Raw genomic sequence first — 23,047 nt, forward strand, 5'->3', positions numbered from 1 at the left:
CATGAAACTGTTCTGCACAGCTTCCCCCACCGAGAACCAACGCAACCCCAAGCACCCGAGGCTGCTCCAGCTGCCTTCACTCCTATTTTGCAAACCTGTAGGAAGGTGTTTTCACACTCTCACAATCACCAAACCAGACTGACTAAACCCAACTCCCCCCGCGTGGCCCCGAGGCTCCCCCGCCACACAAGCCCATATATGTCAAATAACCTCAGAGCAGCCCCTCACCCCACCCCACATTACTTCAACTGCTCCGAGGCCAAGGCTGGGAACAGAAATGAAAGGTAACGGTATGGATGAGATCACTACACCAGGATCTGATCCCAGGGCAAGCCTGGGGCGGGAACATGAGGTGAGGGAGTGGGAAGGAACATGGTGCAATCCCTATTAACTTTTTTTTTCTTTTAACAAGGCTGCGAAAGAAGACAAAAACCATGGGAAAAGGCAAAGCAATTAAATGTTTGCACAAAAAAACTTCCCACTTCACTTTGCTTTCCGCCCCTCTTCTCCAACTTTTGTTCCTGAATTTTGGAGGGCTGAAAACACCAGACTCATATCAAATTGAAGAGTCTGTTTCTTGCAAAACACTATCAAAGTTGCTTTAGATATGGGGTATTTTATCTTTTCTACACTTTAAAGGAATTGTGCTTGCCTGCTTTCATTTTTACGTATCCTTATTTCTGTTCTTCCTGATGCTGGAAATGGTTTTAATCTACTGTGACTCTCAAAGAGTCTACTAACTTCCAGGTACTCCATCAAGTTTAGTATCTTTTCCAGTTATTTCAGCACAAGCTCTGCACACTAAAGACTACAATTCTTAATTTTATGCAAGGATTTAAAAGCTGTAGTACTTAATCGCAAGAAAATAATACATTGTCTCCACGGTCTTTACCATCAAGCTGGACTAGTGACAACTCTAGTGTGGCTGACTTGAACTCCTCTTCCAACTGCTCCCCATAAATATTCATATTTTTGATATATTTTTTGCCATGCGTTTTCTGAAAGGTGGGAAAAGGTCTGTATCTATGAACAAACTCAGGGATTTTTGTTTTAAGCCTTTTTCAATTAAGTCCTAGACCTTATACAGAGTGAAGAAACCAACACAACTGCATCACTCCTGTGCTCTGTGGGGACTGAACTTGGAGAGAAACTTAAAATTTAATAATTTTTCACAATCTAATCTAATTTAAATCCAGCACATGCAATAGAGATCTTCTCAGACAGGTTTAAGAATACTTGCCACTAACTCAGACTAACTGTTTAAGTGAAGTCATTTATGCAAAGTTCTGTATGAGTAATTTTTAATGAAATTAAAGAGTGCCTCTATAGAATATAAAGTTGTTTGAAATATCCCCCCATATTTGATTTCAAATCAGGAAATTAAAGCTTCCTTCAATTCCAGATGTCATTTTTAATACAGAACAACCTATGCATGTTGTAAGTATATGGCCCTTTTACTGTAGGCTGCTCTGAGCAATTAAAACAGGTGAACCTAATGGGATATCCTTTCATTGTATTTCAACAAAGTATTTTTATGAACCTTGTCCTCATGGTCTGTAGCTCCCTCCAGTGCCATCAAATCAGTAGAATTGGTTTCAGTTGATAAAGATCATCACATACGTATTATTATGACAGATTTGTCATCATTAGCAATAATAAAAAATTATGTTAATCATTTAAAATACTAATAGAAGGGCCTTCAGATGATAAAATAATTAATAAACTAATACTTCGTACTAGTTTCCGTAACTTGAAGGAACAGACTAATCTGTAAAACCAGATAAAAGAAGGGTTCAGACAGTTCCCACATTTTTCAGCCTGTGTGTGGCTTGTAAACCTAAACCTAAACACAGAGAACACAGAACCAGGCACTTACCCAGTTGCTTTTGGAAAAATGGGCAACATCGTTTGTAACAGAAATTTTAGGGACAGAGGTAGGCGGAGCTGACACGATCCCACGTGACAGAAAAGGAATTTTGAACCCAAGACGGAGTTTCCGCAGGAACTAGGGAAGCAGTGATAGCTCAGGGAAGGAATCAGGCCCCAGATGAGCCCAAAACAATGGGAAGACAAACTGCTGCAGGGTTCTGAGTGGGGTGGTGAGGGAGGACTGCACTGCCCTATTTAAATACACTTGTACGAAGATCTCCAGCAAAACAGTTCCCATGTATTTAACATGCGGGAACACAAATCCAGCGCTGGAGTTTTGCCTACTCCGGCATCATCCCTGCTGAGATTTGTGTTCAGAATTTTAGGGAGGTAGGTTCTTTAGCAAAAAGGCAGTAATTTTGACTCTGATCCTGCTCACAGGAGGCTCATATGTTTCATTTATTTCCCGTGACACTCGGGACTGGAACTGCAGTTGGTGTCTTCACAGAGCTACCTGTCAATACCTGCTCGGGGCTGACAGTTCCAACAACTCACAGCAGCTCATGTTTCAGCTTTTGCTTTTCTCAGAGGAATTCAGCTTTCCCCCCTCCTTCTTTTTTAAACATTCTTCTTTCAACTCAGCAAAAACAACTCCAGGCCTCTGTAGAGCAGACACACAACCTGGCATCTGGCATTGAAAGCATCTGTAAAGAGCACACCTCTCTTTCAGAAGTGAGTTGTAAAGTTACTCCTCTTTTTTTCTTTTTGAAAGCATTTGATCATGCAGTTTAATGCCAGGCATACTCCAAAAAATCATTTTAAACCAAGCAAATGATACAGAGCTGCAATAGCAATTTCATACTGTGAATTTTGAGCAGTGCAGTGACACTGATCTCTGGCTACTATAAAAAGCATTGCCTGCAAATATCTGGTTCTGTGTTCTTTTGCCATACAACAAAACATAGAAGTCAAAACGAAGTGTTTGTCTCTCCCTGGTACATGTTACATTCAGGCAGATAAAAGGAGCAAGAAATCAAGCTTGAAGCCAAAATCAAAGACAAACAATAAAGGTGACCACACTACTTCTGTGGGAAAGCCACTCACAGGAGTGACCACGGCTCTGCAATAGTGCAGCCCTCTTTTATTCTCAGTGAAAAACCTGTCAGTCATCCAGCTTCATGGTTTTGCTCTTTGCTTAGAATTTTGTTACTCTTAAAAGGAAAATCTAATACAGACCCTCCATCTTTGCTTACTCACATATTTGTGATAACACCAATACACAGCCCCTGACTACAGAATATCTCCCCAAACTGCATTTGAGTATTTAGTGCTTTTAAGCCTGCAATTAAAATGGACAACTCACAGAATAATGTGGCTTTACAAAGGCTCACAAACAGCTCCAAATTAACACAGGACATGACATGCCATTTTAGAATCTTTTAAATAAAATATTTTGGCCCTTCCCCCTCTCTCCCCCACTGACCTGCTAACTCGACTCAATTCATTCTGAAGCTGAATTCTAATCTTTATAAAAATAAGAACTTTAACTTTCATCTCTCAAAACACACACCTGGCTATTAAAACCCTTAAAAACAGTATTAAAAGCTCCAATCATTCAAATGTCTGTAAAACAGACAGTAGGATACACTTTTTATTTACAAAACACATTTTAACGTTTGCAAAATGTGTTTTCTAATGTGGGCTTTTCTGAGCTGTGTGCTTTTAAGACTGAAGTGACAGAGAATTTAGAATGAAGTGTGCACAGGAAAAGTAAAATCCCTGACAAGGCACAAGCTCTGCCTGTTTCCTCTCTCAGCCCAGTCACGCCGGCTGGTTTCGGCACAGGGAGGTTTTCCACGGCAGTCTCTGACTCACAGAGGAACAGTCAGGTGCTGCAAAACATGGAACTGAGACAGGACTGGAGTGATGTGTGTGGGTGAGGGTTGGGCATGTGGGAGAAAAAGTTGGAGGCGAGGGGAAATTTTGGGAGGACTTTTAAAATCCTTTATTCTCTAATTAGCTTGTATTGTAACATTCTAATGTTAAAATGAGGAAGTTGTAAGTCAGCTGCTTCAGGTGGAATTAGTTCCTTTAAACTAGCTTTATTGACTATGTTTATTACCTATATAAAAGTGTTGTAATTACCTAAACAATTACTAAATGTATTATTCATAGAACATAATTATTTCAGCATTACAACTCTAAAAGTCCTCAGCAGCAGAAGGGACAGATCTATCTTGAAATGGAATACTCCAAAGAATATTAAGATTCAGGGGGTACTAGAGGTGACACACATGCAGTCTCAGCATCCTCCCTGGCCGCCTTGTTGGCAGACTTTCCAGAGGCCAAGGACCGGGAAAGTCTTCTCCCACAGCCCTATCCCTTTCCTGACACAGGTTTCTGCTCCCAGGCACTGCCAGAGCCTTGACCACAAACCACCCTTCTACCTTTGTGCTGAGCTGTGCTGTAAAAAAACTGCCAAATTTAAATTACTGCCACGTTCTCTGGAAACCTTAACTCCAATCCCGCCTTTCCTTATGGAAGAAAACAAATAAAGAAAGATTCTACACATCGTGACTGTGAAATACAAAATGGTGCAGTGAGTTCTACCTGTGCAGGTGCCACGAAACAAACACTGAGAGGTGGGAGAGAATTTCATCTCAGTGGGCATTAATTCTGAAACTCCAGGGATACTGGTTTATGCTTCTTTGTTTTATTACACTGAAAAGAAAGTATCACAGAGCTATGAATAATAGCTCATTTTTTCACCACAAGTGGGTGGACTCCCCACCCCCTCACACTCAGTCTCAATCGGGCAGCATGGAATCCAAGGGAAGGAAAAGCCAAACTGAAGAGCCCAAGGTGTGCATTGAAATTCCAGAAAATCTCCAAATTCCATTGGATGATTAAAAGCCATTGGATTCCAGTAGAGGACATGCACATCTTGCCCATCTCTTTGTCTGCAGAGGGCAGTGTCTCTTGTTTGCATCTTAAATGGCTGAAACCCTAAACCTGAATTATTCATTAACAGATTACAAATTTCCTCTTCTACATGAAAGAAACATTTAAACAGTCTCAGGAGAAGAACTGAACTAAAACTGACGCTAAAAATCATGGGTATAATTGCTGCAGTGGGAAAGATAAGAAGGGGTCTGAGATGGTATTTCCCTTCCCCAAATGTAGTCCATATTCCCACATCAACATTCCTTCAGGGGTTATGAACCCAGCCGGGGCTTTTGGCTGCCCAATATCCAAGTCTATTATTCTGCAAAAAGACATAAACCCAGCAACCCTCTTATAACGCCTGACTCTAAGGAAGCACTAAATGATGTACAGCACCCTTCAGAGTTGCAGTTTTGGTTCAAATATGTACCTGAAACTTTGTGGCCACCTGATATTCACAGCCCAGAGACCTGGAAATAAATGTGCAACTCAAAGCTGTGCTCGGAAGCAGAGGCACAAGGCAGCTCCAGGGGAACAGCCCTGGGCTGGGCTGGCTCACCTATTGCTCTGATACCTGCAACTGGCAACTCTGCAATTTAAGAGTGCTGAAGACAATTCCAGGATTTCCATTTGTTCTGCATTACTATAATTAGAGCTTCCGGATAGTGGTTTACACTTAGAACAGCAGCAAAGGCTGCAAGGTGGGAGAGATTCAGATCAGATGGGTCACACGGGGAGAAAGTCTGGAGAGAAGACTCAATGGTTCTGGTGAAAGGGAGGTGTGTTCCTACATTACCTACACCATAGCAGGTGCTTATTTATACACACACAGTCTATAAACACCATAACCATATGTGAAACAGCTTTTATCACATGACAAGTGTTTTAACTCCACTTCCTCTACTCAGTGGCAAATTATTAGACTCACCACAAAAAAGGGTGTCTGAGCACAGCAACCGATACATTACACAAAAGTTAATAATATGCGACTGCTAAATATAGCCATTCCTGCTTTTCTTCTACATTTTGCTGCCTAAGAGATTTCTGCAGCATCTTGCACACACTGGCTGCCCTGTACGGATTGTGATGCTCAAAACTAGTGACAGGTGCAGAGCTTTCAAAACAGCACTCTTCCCTCACGCCATCCCACCCACGTTCAGCTTCAGCTTGTAAAACTGCACTTATCTGCTTTGTAGAAATGCACACGCACAGGAAGTCCAAGGAACAGACTGCCAACAAGCAGAGGAGAAAATTAAAAAAGATCTGAGACGCTAATAAACCGTGCCAGAATTACACACTGCAGCTAAATACAGGTTTTAAGGGAACATCACTGGAGTACTTCTGCAGATAAGCATAGCCTTCATTTTAATTAAAGGAGAAAATTCCCCTCCTTTGAATGAACTCACTTCCACAGGAGAGACCTATGTTTTACTAGCACATCTTACGATTTTCTGTTTCTTTGCCTAAAGTCAATAGAATGGGGAAGAAAAAAACCTAAAGGTCTATATAATTTATATTAAGGTCACTGACTTTCTTGATTGTGGCTCCGAACACCAAGCATTTAAAAAAAACCCACAAGCCCCACATTGCTCTGCAGTAGAACTTCCTCCTGTTACCTGCATTCATTTTTATCAGTATGAACTGCAGATACTTAGTGCAGTCACAGTCAAAAGGTATCCCAAGGGAAACAAAAATCTTTGACTAACATCACAATTCAAAAATGCAACTTTTTTAAGACCTGCCTGGACACAATCCTGAGTAAGGTGCTTGAGGGGACTCTGCTTGAGCAGGGAGGTGGGACTGGATGGCCTCAGTGCTCCCTTCCAACCCTACCCATTCTGTGTGATCCTGTAACTACTGATTTCTAAGGGAAACTGCCATACATTTACACAGTCTAACTCTGCCTAGAAAAATCTGTTTCAGTTTTCTGCATGTCCAGCATTAATCCACTATAATGCTTTGTGGTGTGGGTGTCAGGAATAAATGTGAAACAGTTCAGAGTTTAAAAGAGACACTATTTAAATCTGGATATTACAACCTGATTCGCCCTGTAAACCTCGTACGCATAAAAGCAGCATATGCTTCTACAGATTCTGGTAATTACAGAGGTTTGTTTCAAAAAAACCCGTGTTTCATACAATATAAACACGGTAATTGTCACATTATCTCACAATCTACATTGTGATTTCAATTATGCACAACAAAGGGACTGCTCATGAGAACTGAGCTGAGAGGGTAAATCACACCCCTCATAATAATAGTAACAAACCTGTGTTCATTAGTGTCTGTTTGTTTTTAAAAGGTATTTGTTGAACTATTACAAACATCTCTTACAGACTGGTGAAAAAGAAAAATGTACTGGGTGTGGCATCAATCTTTCATTTGTAAGACTTGTCTTGAGGGAAATCGGTTTCATATTCTTCACAGCCACGTGACTTTTATCAGAAAACCGCAGTACACAATTTTGGCATAATTAGCAGGACCTTCTTAAATTCAGCCCAGAAGAAAGCTCTGAGGGAAACAAACACATTTCACATCATTAGGGAAAGTCAGGGCTGAAATGGAGGTATCGGCCTCTGCACACAACAGCAGAAATCCTACCTATTTTTAGTTCACAATTCCAATAAGAAAACAGCTGGGAGTCTAATGAAATTATCTTAGTGACAAATTTAATGGACTGAACACTAAAGTTACTATTTTTAAATAAAGTTCCTAATTATCCTTCAAAACAAGAAGCAATTAAGCAGCAGTGGAGCTACAGCTTCCCAAGCGTCTGCTGAGGCTCGGCTCCAATCAGATTGAAACTGGGAAATGGCTCAACACCTTTCTGATCCTAAAAATTGGTGGAGGGCCAAGCTTGGGGTTTGGTTGGGGTTTTTTTTAGTTTAATGAGAGCAGTTCTGCTTTGACCTGTCCTGTCCAGTCCTGCCTTGCCCTGTTTTTCCCTGCCTGATCCCCAGTCACCCTCCTCATGCGCTGGGAATGTCTCTGTGCAGCTGCACAATCCACAACGTGCTCGGAGAGGAGACTGTGGAGGAAAATAGAAATGGAGCACAAAATGTCTGAAGAGAGCTGGTGAAAACCATAGAGGAGAACACACTGTTTGGATCCTAGAGTAGTTCAGCTCCGCGGAAGAGGTGGACAGGGAAGTACTCCAGAGGCAATGGAGAAGCATCAAGGCTCCTACCGAGCCAAGAGCTCTGAAAGAGCACAGAGAGTTCTGATATTTGCCACTTCAATGAAACAGCTACATAAATCACAATAAAGCAACTTTTAATCTGACATGTTCTTCTCCAAATAGCTCTTTAAAACTAGACATTTTAAATACTGGTTCCCTTGATAACACATTGTGACACCAATGAGTCCATTTTACTTGTAACCCCACATTCCACACTCCTATGTACTATACACCTGATTTCTGAAAAAAACTTTGAACAATAGGGGTAGAGAATTAGAGTCAGCACTGAAAATACACTAACATACTAACATCTACATTTTCATGTGACATGGCAAGATCCTAGAGTCTGGAATGCCCATGTGGGGAATATATCATCTATGCTGCTAAAACAGATCTCTAAATCTGTCCTCTCACTCCTTCTACCAAACCACTTCATCATGTCAAGATGCTTGATGACATTGCAATACTTTTTGGCATTAGTACCACGAAAGATTGATCATCCTTCACTCATCTGATTTCATTTAAAACCTCACACTACGCAAAATCATCCAGTGGTTTTTGCAGATGTGAGCTTTCATATTTTTCTTGAATAAGAAATATATCAAAACACCAGTTTACAAATGGGGAAACTATGTTTCACCCAAGTCTGGCCTTTGATAACAAACTGTGTGTATCCTAAAGCAGTTCAGCTCTGTGGAACAGAGGGGAACAGCGAGTCCTCCAGAAGAAACAAGGAGAAGCCACTCACACTGAGGCAAAAGAAAGGAGGCTGCACACCTTAACTGCAAAATCTGTTCTTCATGGCACACGTACTGATAGGCAGAGCTAATGAAAAGACCAAAATAAAACAACAATCTGGAGACTCGAGCAACATTGGCTCACTCATGAGACTCAATTTGATGTAAGAATATCCAGAGAACAGCCACAGTCCTCATGAAACTATATAAGGAAATTGCCTTGCCAGATATGAAGCTTCAAGATGCACATGGTCCCTGATATTTTATACTATAAATAATTAAAATCCCTCTGAGATGCCTTAGCAGCAGAAGTGGTGGATAGTGTGGTATTGAGCAACTTAGCAAGTATTACCAACATTAATAACAATAAACGAACAATCAAAAAGGGCAAATTAACACATCACGGGGATTTTGCACGTATATTGCTATTTTCATTTGTTTATAAACATTACTTAGGCTTCAGAAGGATTTTATTTTTTATTTTTTGTAAAAAACACAAATCTCAGTCAAGACCCCACAGCAGGACTTGGCCACCTGACCTGGACTGGATGTGGGTCCTGCCAGCACCACGCTCCTCCAGACCCTCCTCTAGGACCCAAGGCTCCTTCCCTCCCCCAGCTGCAGCAGCTTTCCTAAAAATAGCCCTTTTCTAGCTTTTCCTTGGGCTGCAGTTTACATGAACCCTTGAGGGAGAAGGGAAAACTTGTGGAGTACCCAAGGCACTTCACAGGAAATTTTGCTGGGCAGCCAACATGTTTCAAGTGTAAATTATCACCCAGACACTGAAACCCCTCACTTGTGTAATGAACACACTGTAATTTAGCTTTGATGGTGCAAACCCTTCTCAGAGACTTAATTAGTGTACTACAACACAAACACAGTTAACACAAAATCAGTTGTTACAGTTAAATATAATTCTAACACGTTTCAGCTACAAAATCAGTGTATAATATACTACAAAGTAATCAGTTAAAAATGGTGTTTCAAATCACAAAACTTATCAATCACATCCTGCTACAAAATTATTCTTAATAACATGTAAAGTTTGCCAGCAATTTCTTCCAGTTTATTTAGAACTAATCACATACTATAAAAAGTAAAGATTACTTAAGCTCAGCATCAGTTTGAGAACTTCTTCACCTAATATGAGCTTAATCTATTTTTTAATTTTCAGCCTGCCCTTCCTATAGTCGGGATTTTATGACCATGTTCTCTGCATGCAAGCACATGGTCTCAATAAACTTTTGAGCCTGCTGGTAAATCTGTACCAAATGTACTGCAGACATCTTTGTCAGGGGTCTCTCAAAACCAGTAACTTCAGCAATACCTGTGAATGCAGGCAAGCACCAGACAAAAAAAATTTAAATGGAAGTCCCCAGTGGAGGAAAGGCTTTCGTGGATCATGGAACAGTGGAGTTCCCAGAAGAGGAAAATGAGGGAGAGAACGTGCAAGTCAGCATTGAGTTCTCCCTCTCCCTGGGACTGGCAGTGATGTATCTGCAGTGTTTCAGCCCAGGGAATAATTGGGAATCGAACCTGGTGCTTTCACAGTGTACCAGCAAATGTACTGGCCTCATTTGATCCTTGTATCAGGAATTTTCTGTTGCCTTCTATCTTTCAGAACACTGTGGTTTTTAATTCCCTTTTTAAAAGCAAGTCTTTAATGAAGTTTTATAGTATCCTTTCAGGTCTTAGTTTGATAAAAGTATTCCCCTAATTGTCAACCTCCAATCTTGAGATGTTCCTTTTCTGCAGCAGAACAGCCCAAGCGATAACAGCTCTCGTAAAAAACAACAACCAACTGTGCTACAAAAGCTGTTGCGCTTGCTGATCCTTCTGTGAACACCAGAAACAGCAGCTCCCAAGGTCAGGCAAAAAGTTCCAGCAGCTACTCACCCACCAAGGTGAGTCAACTGCAAAATCCTAAAAACACCAGTCACACCTGCTCCACGTTGGGAGCGCACGGGAAGCACATCATTCCAGCAGCCCTTTCCTGCTGCAGCAGCATTTTCTGTGGCTTCCACAGTAGCAGCCAGACAGATTCAAGGGGTCTTCCCTCTCAAGATCCCCTAGTGCACCAGCACTGCACCCCACATCAGCTATCCTGGCACTCCTACCCCCAAATCCACCCAGGAAGGTCGCTCCGGCCTTACACAGGCCATGCAAAAATGATGCAATCAATGCCATGCTCCTTCTTGTTTCCTCAAGCGTTTATTTATAGCTTGCTCTGTATTTTGTGCCTGCAGATCTTCCTCCTGCAGGAGGGATTCCCGGGGAAGGCTGCTCCAGCCTCTGTGGAAGTCTTTTATTCTGCTTGTTTCTGTCTCATATTGAATAGTTTGTTCGAACCACAGCTCAAAAGAACCCTCGTTCAGGGCTTTCTCTGAACAAAGGGACGTTGCACGAGCATGGGAAGGAAGGGTGAGTGAAAATTAATTCTCAGGAACTAATAAGAGTTTTAACAGTTGCTTTGACTGATTCTCACCACTTGACAGCTATGGTTTTTCATCACTACAGAAAAATCTAAGACTTTTACACCATTAAAGCTGATACTCGCAATTCAAGATGTCGTTTGCTCTGTTTTTTAATAAGGTTATGGGAATTTTATAGTAAAACTGAGCACACTTTTTATATTAATGGGTAAAACTTGAATAAATACAACTGTCTAGTACACCCTGGGTGAATGACAACCTCACAGAGTTTACATAGACACAATTCCTCCTCTTATTTAACTTCTCACCCTAATTCACTCTGGTCCAATTCATTCATTCATTCCCAGTTCAGACTGACCACTACCTGTCTTCACAAAAACCAGAGGACTGAAGGATTACTGTGTACACAATAATCTACTATTTTACTCATTCTGATTTTCTTGAAATGTGTGTTTTGAGCAATGCCATTACAGAAGTCTCACCTGCAGTAAACAGAGTTATTTTTAGGGTGAATTTGTTGCATTTTCCCTACCATTAAAAACGTATATTCTGGGCCCAGAGAAAATAAAAATATAGAAAAAAAGAGCAATATCATTGCAAGATCCACACACGGTGAAGGCAAACCTGAGAATCCTGAGCTCTCAGCATTTAAGTAGCTTTGCCAATTGTCTGACTTTCTGCACGTGTCAATCCTCCTCCAACCCTGGGCCTGTCCTGCAGTAAATGCACCAATGGTCTGTCCATCAGCTTTGCAAGAGGAGCCCAAGCCAGTGTTTGCTACAATGTGAGATCCCCTCGCTCCAGGAATGTGAGGCATCGCTGGAAGGATGAAAGGCTGCTCAGCAGAACCCCAAGGAATCCACACAATCAGCCACGCTTGTGAAACCTGTTGTTAATGAATTAACTCACAGGAGGAGAGTTCCTGTAAGGGTGAATCCAGGCTCTTGAATTTTCTTTTAATCCTTACAATCATGAAAGAAAAATAAAACTGTGTGGGAATACTATGGTAGTAGCTGCATTTACTGTTTGTACGTAATAATGCAACACACTAATTTCTTGAATAAATTATTTTGTGTCAAGTCTGCAACAGCTGTGATAAATTTCTCAAAATGGATTGCACGTTGAGTCAGGGCTGTGAGTGCACAAGACACCTTGTTTACTAATATATTAGTTGTTTGACAAATATTGGTCATTTTAATTAGGTGGAAAATTACTTATGACGTTTCAAAACTTAACAAATCATCAAGCAAAATAATCAACAAAAGTCAACCCTACACATCTCCTTGATTAGAAGTTGGTAACACTACTTTTCAGGGTGGCAACTCTCTACCTGTTTTGCAACACAAATCCCAGGTAAGTTTAGCTTTAGGCATAAATCTGTATACAAATACCCAGTTATGTGCAGAGCCAGTGTTGTTCACTAATTCCCATTCTGTTACAAACTCGTACCTATCAACAGAGCAAGAGACCAATACAATATTCACAGCATCTCCTCCAAACCCCTCAGTGGGTAAAAATGTTTTTTCATACATTTCTTGCATATTCTCTCACACTCTTACTTAATGCCACAACAAAAACTTCTGAGGGCGGGAAAAGAAAACAGTGGGAAGGAATGAGGAACCTGTTGCCATTAAAATGCAGAAATTAGTAAGAGTTTAATTAACAGAAGGTTTTGGCTTATATTCCATCTCCTTACATTTCAACTCTTTCTCTTCACCCACAAAAAAAAATTCCACTGCATTTGCATTTCTAGGTTTCCAGAGAACAGAGCCACAAAAAACAAAGCAGAAGCCTGAACAGGTATCAGAAATATGTTGACTAAGAAATCCAGACACCACTGAACCAAACAGACTTGAAAGCAATTACAAAAATATGCATCCGACATTTGCTTTAAAAAAAAAAGCTCAAGATTATTTTATTTTCTCTTTTGAAATAGAAATCTCAGGGATTCTGCACATTTTTGCCTTTTATCTGTATGTTTAAAATCATTTGGTGATACAGGCATAATATTCTTTTTCAAACAACATGTTGCCATTTTTACCAGTAGTAACAAGGAATCTGTTCTTCTCTTCAGTGAATTATTTTTAACTCTGTTAATTAACATTATGAGTATAGGCCACCCATCAAGAAATTGGGCTGAAGAACTTTGTCTGCAGAATTCTGGACTGTAGCCAAATACTTTTAGTACAGAATTATCTTCTGAATATGCATCATTTTAGGTTTAGACAGCAGTAGTTACTTATACATTCACATTCTTTGGTAAACTTTGGTTTCAAAGCAGACTACTAAAAGAAAGTATCAGTGGAGATACATCCTGAGCAAACTACACATTAGACTCCACACAGTATTTTCCTCTACCTAAAATGTCAATATGTCTGTTATCAAACCCTGCCTTCCTGACACTCTCCTGATCTTCTTCTGACACTCAAAATGAAACTTCTCTGTTAGAGGAGCACAGCAATCTACTGACCAAATCATGTAGGTGTCTGCTTATGATCTCAGGAAAAAATACTATTTTATGGGTAAATTTTATTTAAATAAAATGTTACCATTCATGCAAAACTTTGGAAAATACTCTTGATCAAGTGCATGCCTAACCTGAGCAAATGTTGTGCCTGTGAATGTTACTGAAACAAAGAAATAGCTGTTGTGTGAGCAAATGCTCCATTTGCACATGAAACCAAACGTAACACTGAGAAATGAACATCCCTTTCCACTGAATCAGGCACCAAACGAACACCAGGGTTTATCCTTAACTCTTGCAGGCACTAGCAAGAGATGGTTTTAAACCAAAAGGCAAAGTCTGAGTGTTTGGATGCAGAACTGGGTCAGGAAATTGGGGAAGAAGTTCCAACCCAGCTTTTTCACGCTCCTCAATCAGGTCAGCCCAGCCTCGAGCTGAAGGCAAATCTCCAGTATTTACAACTAGACAGGGAAAGGAAGTTGCATCTGCAGCCAAAGGCCAGAAAGGAACTGGCACATGAACAGATGTGTGGAACAAAGGAGAAATAAAAGCAGTAGATGAATGAAGGCAATGGGCCCGTGGGGCTCCAAGTGTCAGAGTGAGTGAAGGTGGAGGCAGAATCGAGTTCTCGGAGCAAACAGCTAAACCCCTTCACAGTGATTCAGAGCAATGCAGTGGGCATCACCAAAAACCTGTGGTATGACTTCAGTTATTCACATTTTGGACTTGCAAAGGTCTTTTGGCCATTATGGCCTATCACCTTTGTATTTTCCTTACTGGAGCACCTAATTGGTAACACTCAACCTGTTCCAGGACACCTTTCGTTTTGTCTTGCTTCATGCTAGGATGTAATTTACTTTGAAGACAGAGAAGTTTATCTGGGGTTGAGTGTAGCTTGAAATTATGAATTTATGATTAGCTGTGACAAGAGTGGGAACATGTGTTGGATTCATAATCCATTTACTGGCTAAATTTAGGTAATCTGGTTTTCAGAGCACTTGCCAGCAGGCACATCCCTGCTATTGACAGTCAGCAAGAAAGGGCACACACATGGAGAAGTTGGCTATAATTCAGCTACTATATATTTGGACTCATGTTGTTAGTAGTGACTTCACTGAAGTCACAAAAAGACAGGAGCTACTGTGCTTCCAATCATCTACAGCAACCTATTTCTGTACCTAATACCCCACTGGATTGCAGAAAAAGTATAACCTGGGCTGTATTATTCTTTTTTTAATTGAAATTTAACCTTGTTTAAAATATGATCTTCAATATTCCCTCAGGCTGAAGATGAGCAGGGAGAAGACCCTAATTCAGTTATCTCTAAGCATTCTGGAATAAAGTAAGGTGGGTTTTATAATCAAGACCAAGAATTAGAAGTTAGATGATCTAGGTCTACTCCCTGGCTTGCCAAGGAATTCACACAGCAGTAGACAAGCTCATCAGCTTTAGATCAGCAAAAGGGGACATGAATATTATTCTTCCTCATGAGAATGTTTAACATCATAATTGTTACTGTCCATAAGAAGCTCATGTATGCCAGGAATAAAGGCCAGGGAAATTCCTGTCCTGTTAAAGGTGAGTATGCAGACATGGCTTGCAGAGCTGCAGGAGACAAGAGAAACCACTCTGTCAAAATCATATCCAATGGAAAGAAAGTAAAGAGAAAAATAATAATAAATAATATGAATAAGAAACTAGACTAACAGTAGTACCCCTGATAAATCAGCCACTATTTAAAAAGGTGAGACTTTGAGCAAACACATTTTACTACATGTTCCATGAAGGGAACTTTGTCATTAAGTGAAATCAACATGGAAGAAAATCATTAAGTGCTCAGATCAGGGCTCTTAATTGCTCTCTACAAGTCTGCAAATCCAGAAATAAAACACACCATAAATCTTAATAAAAATATAAAGAATTTACAACTCATAACACATTAGAAATTAAAAAACCAGCGTGTCCACATGTGCTGATCCTTCAGCAGCCCCGCACAGCAGTCGGTTAATAGCTGCACTCCCCTCCTTTCTTTGATAAGTATTTTAAAAACAAACATCTTAAAAAATACTTCTCATAAAACCCTTCTGGAGCAGCCTGGCAGAGTTTCAAGGTATCAGAGAGGCTCTGCTGGTGCTGAAGTTGGAGAACCGCGACTCCGCACCTCGAGCAGCCGCCTCCCCGCGCCTTCTCCTTCCCGAAATGGCAGCGGCAGGGGAAGAGCTGGCGGCAGGAAATAGCGTGAGAATGGGCTCTCCCATGCTACTTCCAGCCCTTCCTGATACCAGAGGGTGTGAAATGGGTTGCAAAGACTGTCTCTCACATTATTTCCTTTTCCACCCCAGCCAAAACCAGGAAGCGCCAGTGAGGAGATTCGTACGCAGAGAAAGCACAGAGTAAAATGAAGCACAAATTCAAATTAGTGGCCAAGGCTACTAAAGCAAAAATTCAAGGATCTGTGGGCACAGCCTAATATTAGCAACTCTAGGAAAAGCAGCAGAAGGCTCATGTACCCAGGCTTTGCTTTTGATTTGCTACTGACATCAAAGCAAGTTTCTTCAGGCCATCCTCAGACTTTGGGTCAGACCTTCCAGCACGGTGTCAATCCTTCATGTCCTCATGCCACAAACAGCACATGCCTACGGGAAAGATCCTTCTTACTCTGACTACTCTGCTGTGTATTTGTGAGTCTTTAAGACCAGACCTCCTCAAATGAAACCTGAGCTAGAAGTATTAGCAACAGCACTTCAAAGAGATCACGTTTGTTCGTATTTGACAGAAGGTATAGATTTGTCAAACAGGTCTTGGCACATCACAGTGGAAATGGCTCCTATATTTTTGATACTAAGTAATATATTTTAAATAAAATGCAATTCTCTGCCTTTAGGGAAGGAATGTGAACGATGGTAAATAATTTAACATCGTTCGAGATTTTCTGTATTCTAGACACTTCTGTGTTCTTCTGTTTATTATTAGCCAAGAGCAGGATCACATGGCAGCTTCGGCAGGAACACTCCTTCTCCTCTGTGTAAATCCCTGCAAGATGCAAGAGCAATGAAATCTGCCCTCCTCATAGATAATGCTCCCTCCTCACAGAATACATTCCTCTCAGAGACAAACTGCGGACAACCTCACAGACCACATTGTTCTAAAAGCAGAAATGAAACTAATTACTTGGTAAGTCCAGTTTAGAAAAGGGAAACAAGCTGCCTTTCCTTTCCCTGCCTCTCGAGACTGTCAAATATGCCTCGACAGGAAGTACAGTAAAGCTCATGATGAGCAGAGGCAGCTACTCTTTCAAAATGAACAGGGCTACTCCAAAGTGACATTTTCATTTAGCCAGGGAGCTTGAGGATAAAGGGCAGGATACCAGAAGGGCTCTCCAGCAGATGAGGTTACTGGCCGGGCCTTCCAGCTTCACACCTCCAAAGATCCCAACTGCAGGGAAATGGGAAGGTACCTGTGGCTTTTGGTCTTTTCTGAGCCAACACGAGCAGGAACTCGGCAGAGCAATGAAAAGAGTGTGTATTAATGGTCACTTCTTATGGGGAGACACAGAGTTGTAGTGATTCAGCAGGAAGCATTGCAGTATTTAAATTCACTGCTCAGCAACAGGTGACAAATACCATTTCCAGACTCTGAACACCTACGTTTAAGTTCGGGAGATACAACACATTAGGTTGAGAATATTTGTTCCCACTTTCTTGGGAATGAACATGCAGCAAAAAGTGGCTTTGCCCTTGTGCTTTGTCCACCCAGGAGAGCTCCTGACCCACCAGAAAACTCCCTTCTCTCCTCAGCACAAACTCTGCAGATGTTTAAGCCGCCATCTCCTGAACATCTTTCTTTTCCAGATGCTCCAGCCTCCTGCAGCTGTGCCATCGAGCCCTGAACTTTGAAAAGACCTTCTCTTGGATTACAGCTTAACTGTCCCCATGGAGAATCAGTTTCTATCCATGAAAAGCAGAATTGAGAAAGCAGCAATGACAGACAGAAGGGAACAAGGTAAGTCCTCACGGCCTTCCCTGTACCTTAGTGCCACCCTCATCCCACTGGGAAAGAAGGAAACAGGAGGAAAAGGACTCGTGCCAGTTCCCAAAGCACAGCAGGCAGGAGGCTGTCTGGAACAGTTGCCACACAAACCCTGGGATGTGCCCCGTCCCCGAGGACAGACCAGCCCCTGAGCTCTCCAGGATCCCCCAAGCTCTGCACACATTTCATGCAGGTGGGGCAGAAACAGAAACAAATTCTATTCTGATATTGACATTTCTGAAAGACAAACAAGGCCCTGTAAGATACATGCTCCTCGCCGTTCCCTGCTAAAAGACAGGCAAAATTGATTTTTAAACACTTGGCAGAATCTCCTTGCAAAGCCTCCTATATATAACTGTGTCACTTACAACAGGGAAAAAAACGCTCATTTTTAAAAAATGCAGAATGTTAAATGAGCCCATACCAAGACAAACTTTACACTAAGCAATTCACACTTCACAGAATGACAGTTGAAAAAAATTAAATTTTTTTACAAACAACTCTGAGAAGTAATTTTTGTGAACAAGAAACGTTTAGAATTTTAAAGCAATTCATTGAACAAAGAATCCATTAATATTTAAGAATTTATTCAACTTTCAAGAGCAAAAAAGGATTTTGGGAACTGGATTGATCTTAAAAGAGAAAAGCCACTTTTCCATCTCCCATTTCCCATATGCCTTTCTTGTTTTAAATGGGGACTTCAAAAGGGAATAGTGTTCAGAACCCAAAACTGCTCTCTGAAAGAGCTGACAAGCCCAACAGTTTGCTCAACTTTCTTTTTAAACTTCTATTAGCTCTAACAACAGCAGCTTGCACATTCAAATTAAAACAGTCCTTACTTGATGAATCTCAGCTACATTTTATATTTTGCCTTTGCTACATTTTTGTTGGTGGGTGCTCACCAGGTTAATTCTGAGGTATCAATCAAGTCAGATTTTACAGGAAATAATTTTTGTCAGGTCCCTTTTTTAATTTAATTTAATATGATAAGAACAAGTTCAGCACTTCAAAGTGATGTTATCCTCCAAGCCAACATTTTGCCACTAAAAAACCTCCTACTATGCATTTTCTGCTATTAAAAACAATGCCACTGCATGGTCAAAAATGCCAGAAAGGACAAGAACTACCAAAATTAACAATTAGAAAGCTCCTTCTGCAAGACTGTAACATTTTTTTTCCCCCAGAAAAAAAATCTAATTTGTCAGCAATGTTCAAGGTTTATTTTTGGCTCAACAGCCCATGATGTAGAATTAAGTGTTCCACTAGATGGAGCAGGATGGTAAAGCCATCATGAAGGCTACTTCCCTTGCTGATCCATGAAAATGTCAATGTCCAGGAATTTTAGCTTTCTTCTGTGCTTTCAGGGCAGAACAAAATTTGTTCCTCTTTCACAAGAAAGGGCAACACAAAAGCCTCTTAGTGCTCAACAATATTTACTTCTTCCCAGCACAGAAGCTGACTATTAACAAACATTAACCAGAAAGAGGTAACCAAGCACTACCAGAAACAAAACCAGCTTTTCCTCATTTCTATCAACTTCACACTAGAAACACAAAATTTACTGGATAGTTGACTGAAAATGAAAATCTTGTAGTAATTTTTTATTTTGTAGCAACTGAACTCGCAAAAACCTCCGTGCCAAATGATCAAACATAAGTCACCTAATGCAAAAGACATCACTGCACATCAAACAAATTCACACTGGAAACAATGGCAAAACTTCAAAGAGGCTCCTACAGACCTAGAGCTGTGCAAGTCATAGTAAAATTATCTCTCTTGTCTCTTTTCAAACAGAGCTAATTGTTGATTTACCTTTCAGTCTACCTAAACAAGCAAACAAAAAAAGAACCATATAGATTTTATTTCATCAAGTGCTCTTTCAGAGATGCAGTACGAGACAAACTGCAGTTGCCCATCATCATGTGAAAGGAGAAACCTGCATGTCTGTGACCACTAAACCTTACTTCAGCTTCTCCAAAAGAAGTAGAGAGAGTATAAACTAAGAAATAATATTTTTAACTATTAATATTCCAAATATAAGTCCTGCAATTCTTGAGTATAACACAACAAAAATACCAGGAATGGTCACAATTATCACTAGCACTTTGCCACAAAATTCTGAACCACAGTATGTTGCTGTATGTGATAAGTAACTGCAAACATGCAGCAGTGTCTCAAGACAATACTAATTATCACAGTGGTGTAAATACCAGAAGAGAATGAATCTCTCAGATATGTGCAGGAAGGCACACAAGCAGAAGTCTTGGTGACTGATCACAGGCTGCCTCCCGTGATTGCTGCTGCCATCTCTTTGGTTTTGGATGAATAAACTGCACTAGAAACTAAAGTGACAAACATGGGCTTATTTCATACCAATGTACTTTTGAACTTTTGAAACCTGCTGCAGTACCTGAGGTGGGAGAGGGAGGAAATTTAGCCTTTGGGACAATATAACTGTCCCTTCATTAAGGGGTCAGCCTGTATTAAGACCATTTGACAGCATCTGCAAGGTTCTCAATGTAGACACTGTCTAACAACCACCTCTCTGAATAGTTGATTACCAAGAATTCTCTATGTAGCAGACATTCCTTTTCCAAGGTATGGAAAAATAATCATCAGGACATGCAAATCACAGTCATTAGCAGTCAGTAACAAAACCATCTCCAGCCCACTGGAAGCAATACTTACTACTGTGCACAATCAATCAGCTGATATTCGTTAGATCTCTCATAACAGGCTTTCACACCTTCATCTTGCCAAAGTGTTTTTGTGTGTTCATAAAACTCCTGAAAGAGGAAAACAGTATTAGCAAAATGGATTATAGATGAGGAGCATCAGCAAATGGTAACATATCATTAAATGATGCAATGAAGGGGAAATAGCAGCATATTTAACAAAAATCTTTAAGCAGTGTTTAGAACCTGACTACAAGTTCAGTTGGCTTTCTTAGTTTAACGTTCTGTAACACTTAAAGAATTGCTTCTCCAGCATTCTGATTGAGTCCAAACCTAAGAAGGGTTAACTTCTCATTAATGACAACTCTGTTTTTAATAATCAATGCTAATGGGTACATTTGTTCTTTAACTCACAATTCCACTGTTTGTATGTTACATTTATGTGGCTGACACAATTTTTTTTTCTTCAATGAAACACTCCTCAGTAATTCTTACATAAAGGTAGCAAACAATGATTAGGTTTTACATGACTTTGCAAGTTAGTGAGTACCTTTGGGGACTATGTAGACATCTGTACCTTACTTAAGTCTGTATCACTTAAGTCAGAGTATCTGCAAAATTTGTTCTTTTACAGTGTAAAAAGACATTGAACTATGGAAGAAATACAATCATACAAGGCCAGATCTTGTTTTGTCTCAACCTTAAAAATTATAAGCCAAGATACGAAAGCAGACAGCCAAAAATGCAATGCTTCAGCTTTGCTGAACCTGTAACACAAGTATAAAGCACAACCAGAAGCCCTTTCTTTTATATATATAAAAAATTCACTTTGACTCCAACAGGGCGTGTGCAACATATATTTGTATTTCTGGCTATCATCAAGAACTCAGAATACTTAGAAAGAACAGCAGCAGTCTGATGACTTAAATACACACACACCACTGTGGGCATTCCTTTTATCAACGACCATGGGCTTTTCTTGGCTCTCCCTCAGGGCTTTAAAGTGTTTTGGACTAAATACTTTTATTCTAAGTGGCTCAGGTAGCTTATTCTAAATAATTTTTTTTAATCCAGAGCAGCATAAGACCTCTAAAATAGTTGCTGCCTATATTCAATTTCCCCCCCTCCAGCCTTTTCTTAACAGCAGAATTATTTTAAAGAAAAAGAACACATCTTGAATAGCCATTTTACTGCTTCAAGGTTCCTCCATCTCTTGGGATATCAGTCTCTCAAATTCTTTTACTATCAGTGTAGTACAAAGAAAGAAAGGGCACATCCAAATGTGACTTCAAAGGTTTCACTTGAAAATATCTTTTAAAAAACTGCACAGAACAGTAGATCCTTTAAATTGCATCTTAAAGATGCATAATGGCATCTTAAAGTAAATTTAGTGATGCTGATTTTAAAAGCATCCTCTTCTTGTATAAGATCATATGTGACTGTGTGATCTTACAAATGTGAATACCAATGATGGAAACAGCCTATCAGATGTAAATTTGATCTTGCTTTTATTGCTATCAAATACTCACTAACTGCACATACACACCAGCCAAAGTAAATGCAACATACACTTCTACATTTTGTCCTGGTTTCTTTTAATATATAGATTTTGTTTATATACAGTATGAGATGCATCTTTTCATTTTGTTCCATGCCTTTAGGAACTGTTCATGAACAAAAAGACCAGTTAAATTTCTTGCATAAGTAGGTAAGAAAATTTTACTTGATTTTTAGTATTTGCAGACTGTACAACCATTTGCTTTTGCTATTAAAGGACGTAAGAGATGAATCAAAATCTTAATTCCAGTCCAGTTTTCTGTCTCCCACTGCTGGAATTATGTTTGTTGGATGCTTTAACTTTGAAGATTTCCAATTTCTTGGCAGCTAGGAGACTGTTAACTCCCTTCAATCTACAACTCTGTCACAGCACAGTGAAGAAAATATTTTTCCAAAGCAAAAAGGAGAGGGAAGAAAAAGGAAAGGGGAGAAGGGGAATTATCTGCAATCTCACTCTATTTGTACCAAGCCCATTTTGGGATAGGTTTCTATATTTATTTTCAAAAGTAACAGTTGAAAAATACAGAACATCATCTGACTCACTCAACTTATTACTACAAAGCTGGGAAATTGAAAAATTGAATCAGCAATTGTACAAGATTTTTTTTTGCTGAAACAGCAGCTGATTGAAATGGACAGACACCACTTAAAATTCTCATCAAGATAACTTACACCAGACTTCAGATGGTTAATTAACTATTTGGCAGAAATATAGTTCTAAAACAGACATCTGCTTCAAACTGGGGTCAGCATCGGCCAAGCCAATTATATCCAAATATGCCCCCAAATACTCACTTCATCCTGCTTTATAGTAAGTAAACAAATACTAGGCAAAGGTTAGTTTACAGAAAGCACAGTAAAACATTCTTCATCATCAAATGTAGATATAAAGTGAAAAACAGGCAGTGCCTTAATAAAAGAAGTCACAGCATAGTAAAACCCTGCCTCAAAAATCCTTCCTCATTACTGCTTCTCACTGTAACTATGACACTCTGGCAGAGAGCTGACACAAACCAACTATTTCAAAGAACTTCCAAACTCCATCATACCTTGTGGAGAAACATTTGGAGTAGTTTCCACAATCAGACTCTTAAAATGAGATGAAAAATAAACCCAGTGCCTGGCCTTAGCATAAACACATTGATAATCAAAAGCCCAGGATT

At 40.0% G+C, this 23,047-nt stretch overlaps 1 protein-coding gene across 2 annotated transcripts in view; it reads right to left on the reverse strand.

Annotated features, from left to right (window-relative positions):
• The window catches only part of GNAS (GNAS complex locus), a 138,102-nt gene that overhangs the window by 17,018 nt on the left and 98,037 nt on the right, over positions 1-23,047 (reverse strand). For both annotated transcript variants that reach the window (XM_027697586.1, XM_027697587.1), the window contains one exon: positions 20,341-20,438. In XM_027697586.1, coding sequence (XP_027553387.1) covers positions 20,341-20,438 — 98 coding nt within the window. The remainder of the gene's footprint in view (positions 1-20,340; positions 20,439-23,047) is intronic.

Source organism: Neopelma chrysocephalum, unplaced genomic scaffold, assembly GCF_003984885.1.
Source record: "Neopelma chrysocephalum unplaced genomic scaffold, ASM398488v2 Primary Assembly neopelma1_119, whole genome shotgun sequence".
Lineage (NCBI taxonomy): Eukaryota > Metazoa > Chordata > Aves > Passeriformes > Pipridae > Neopelma > Neopelma chrysocephalum.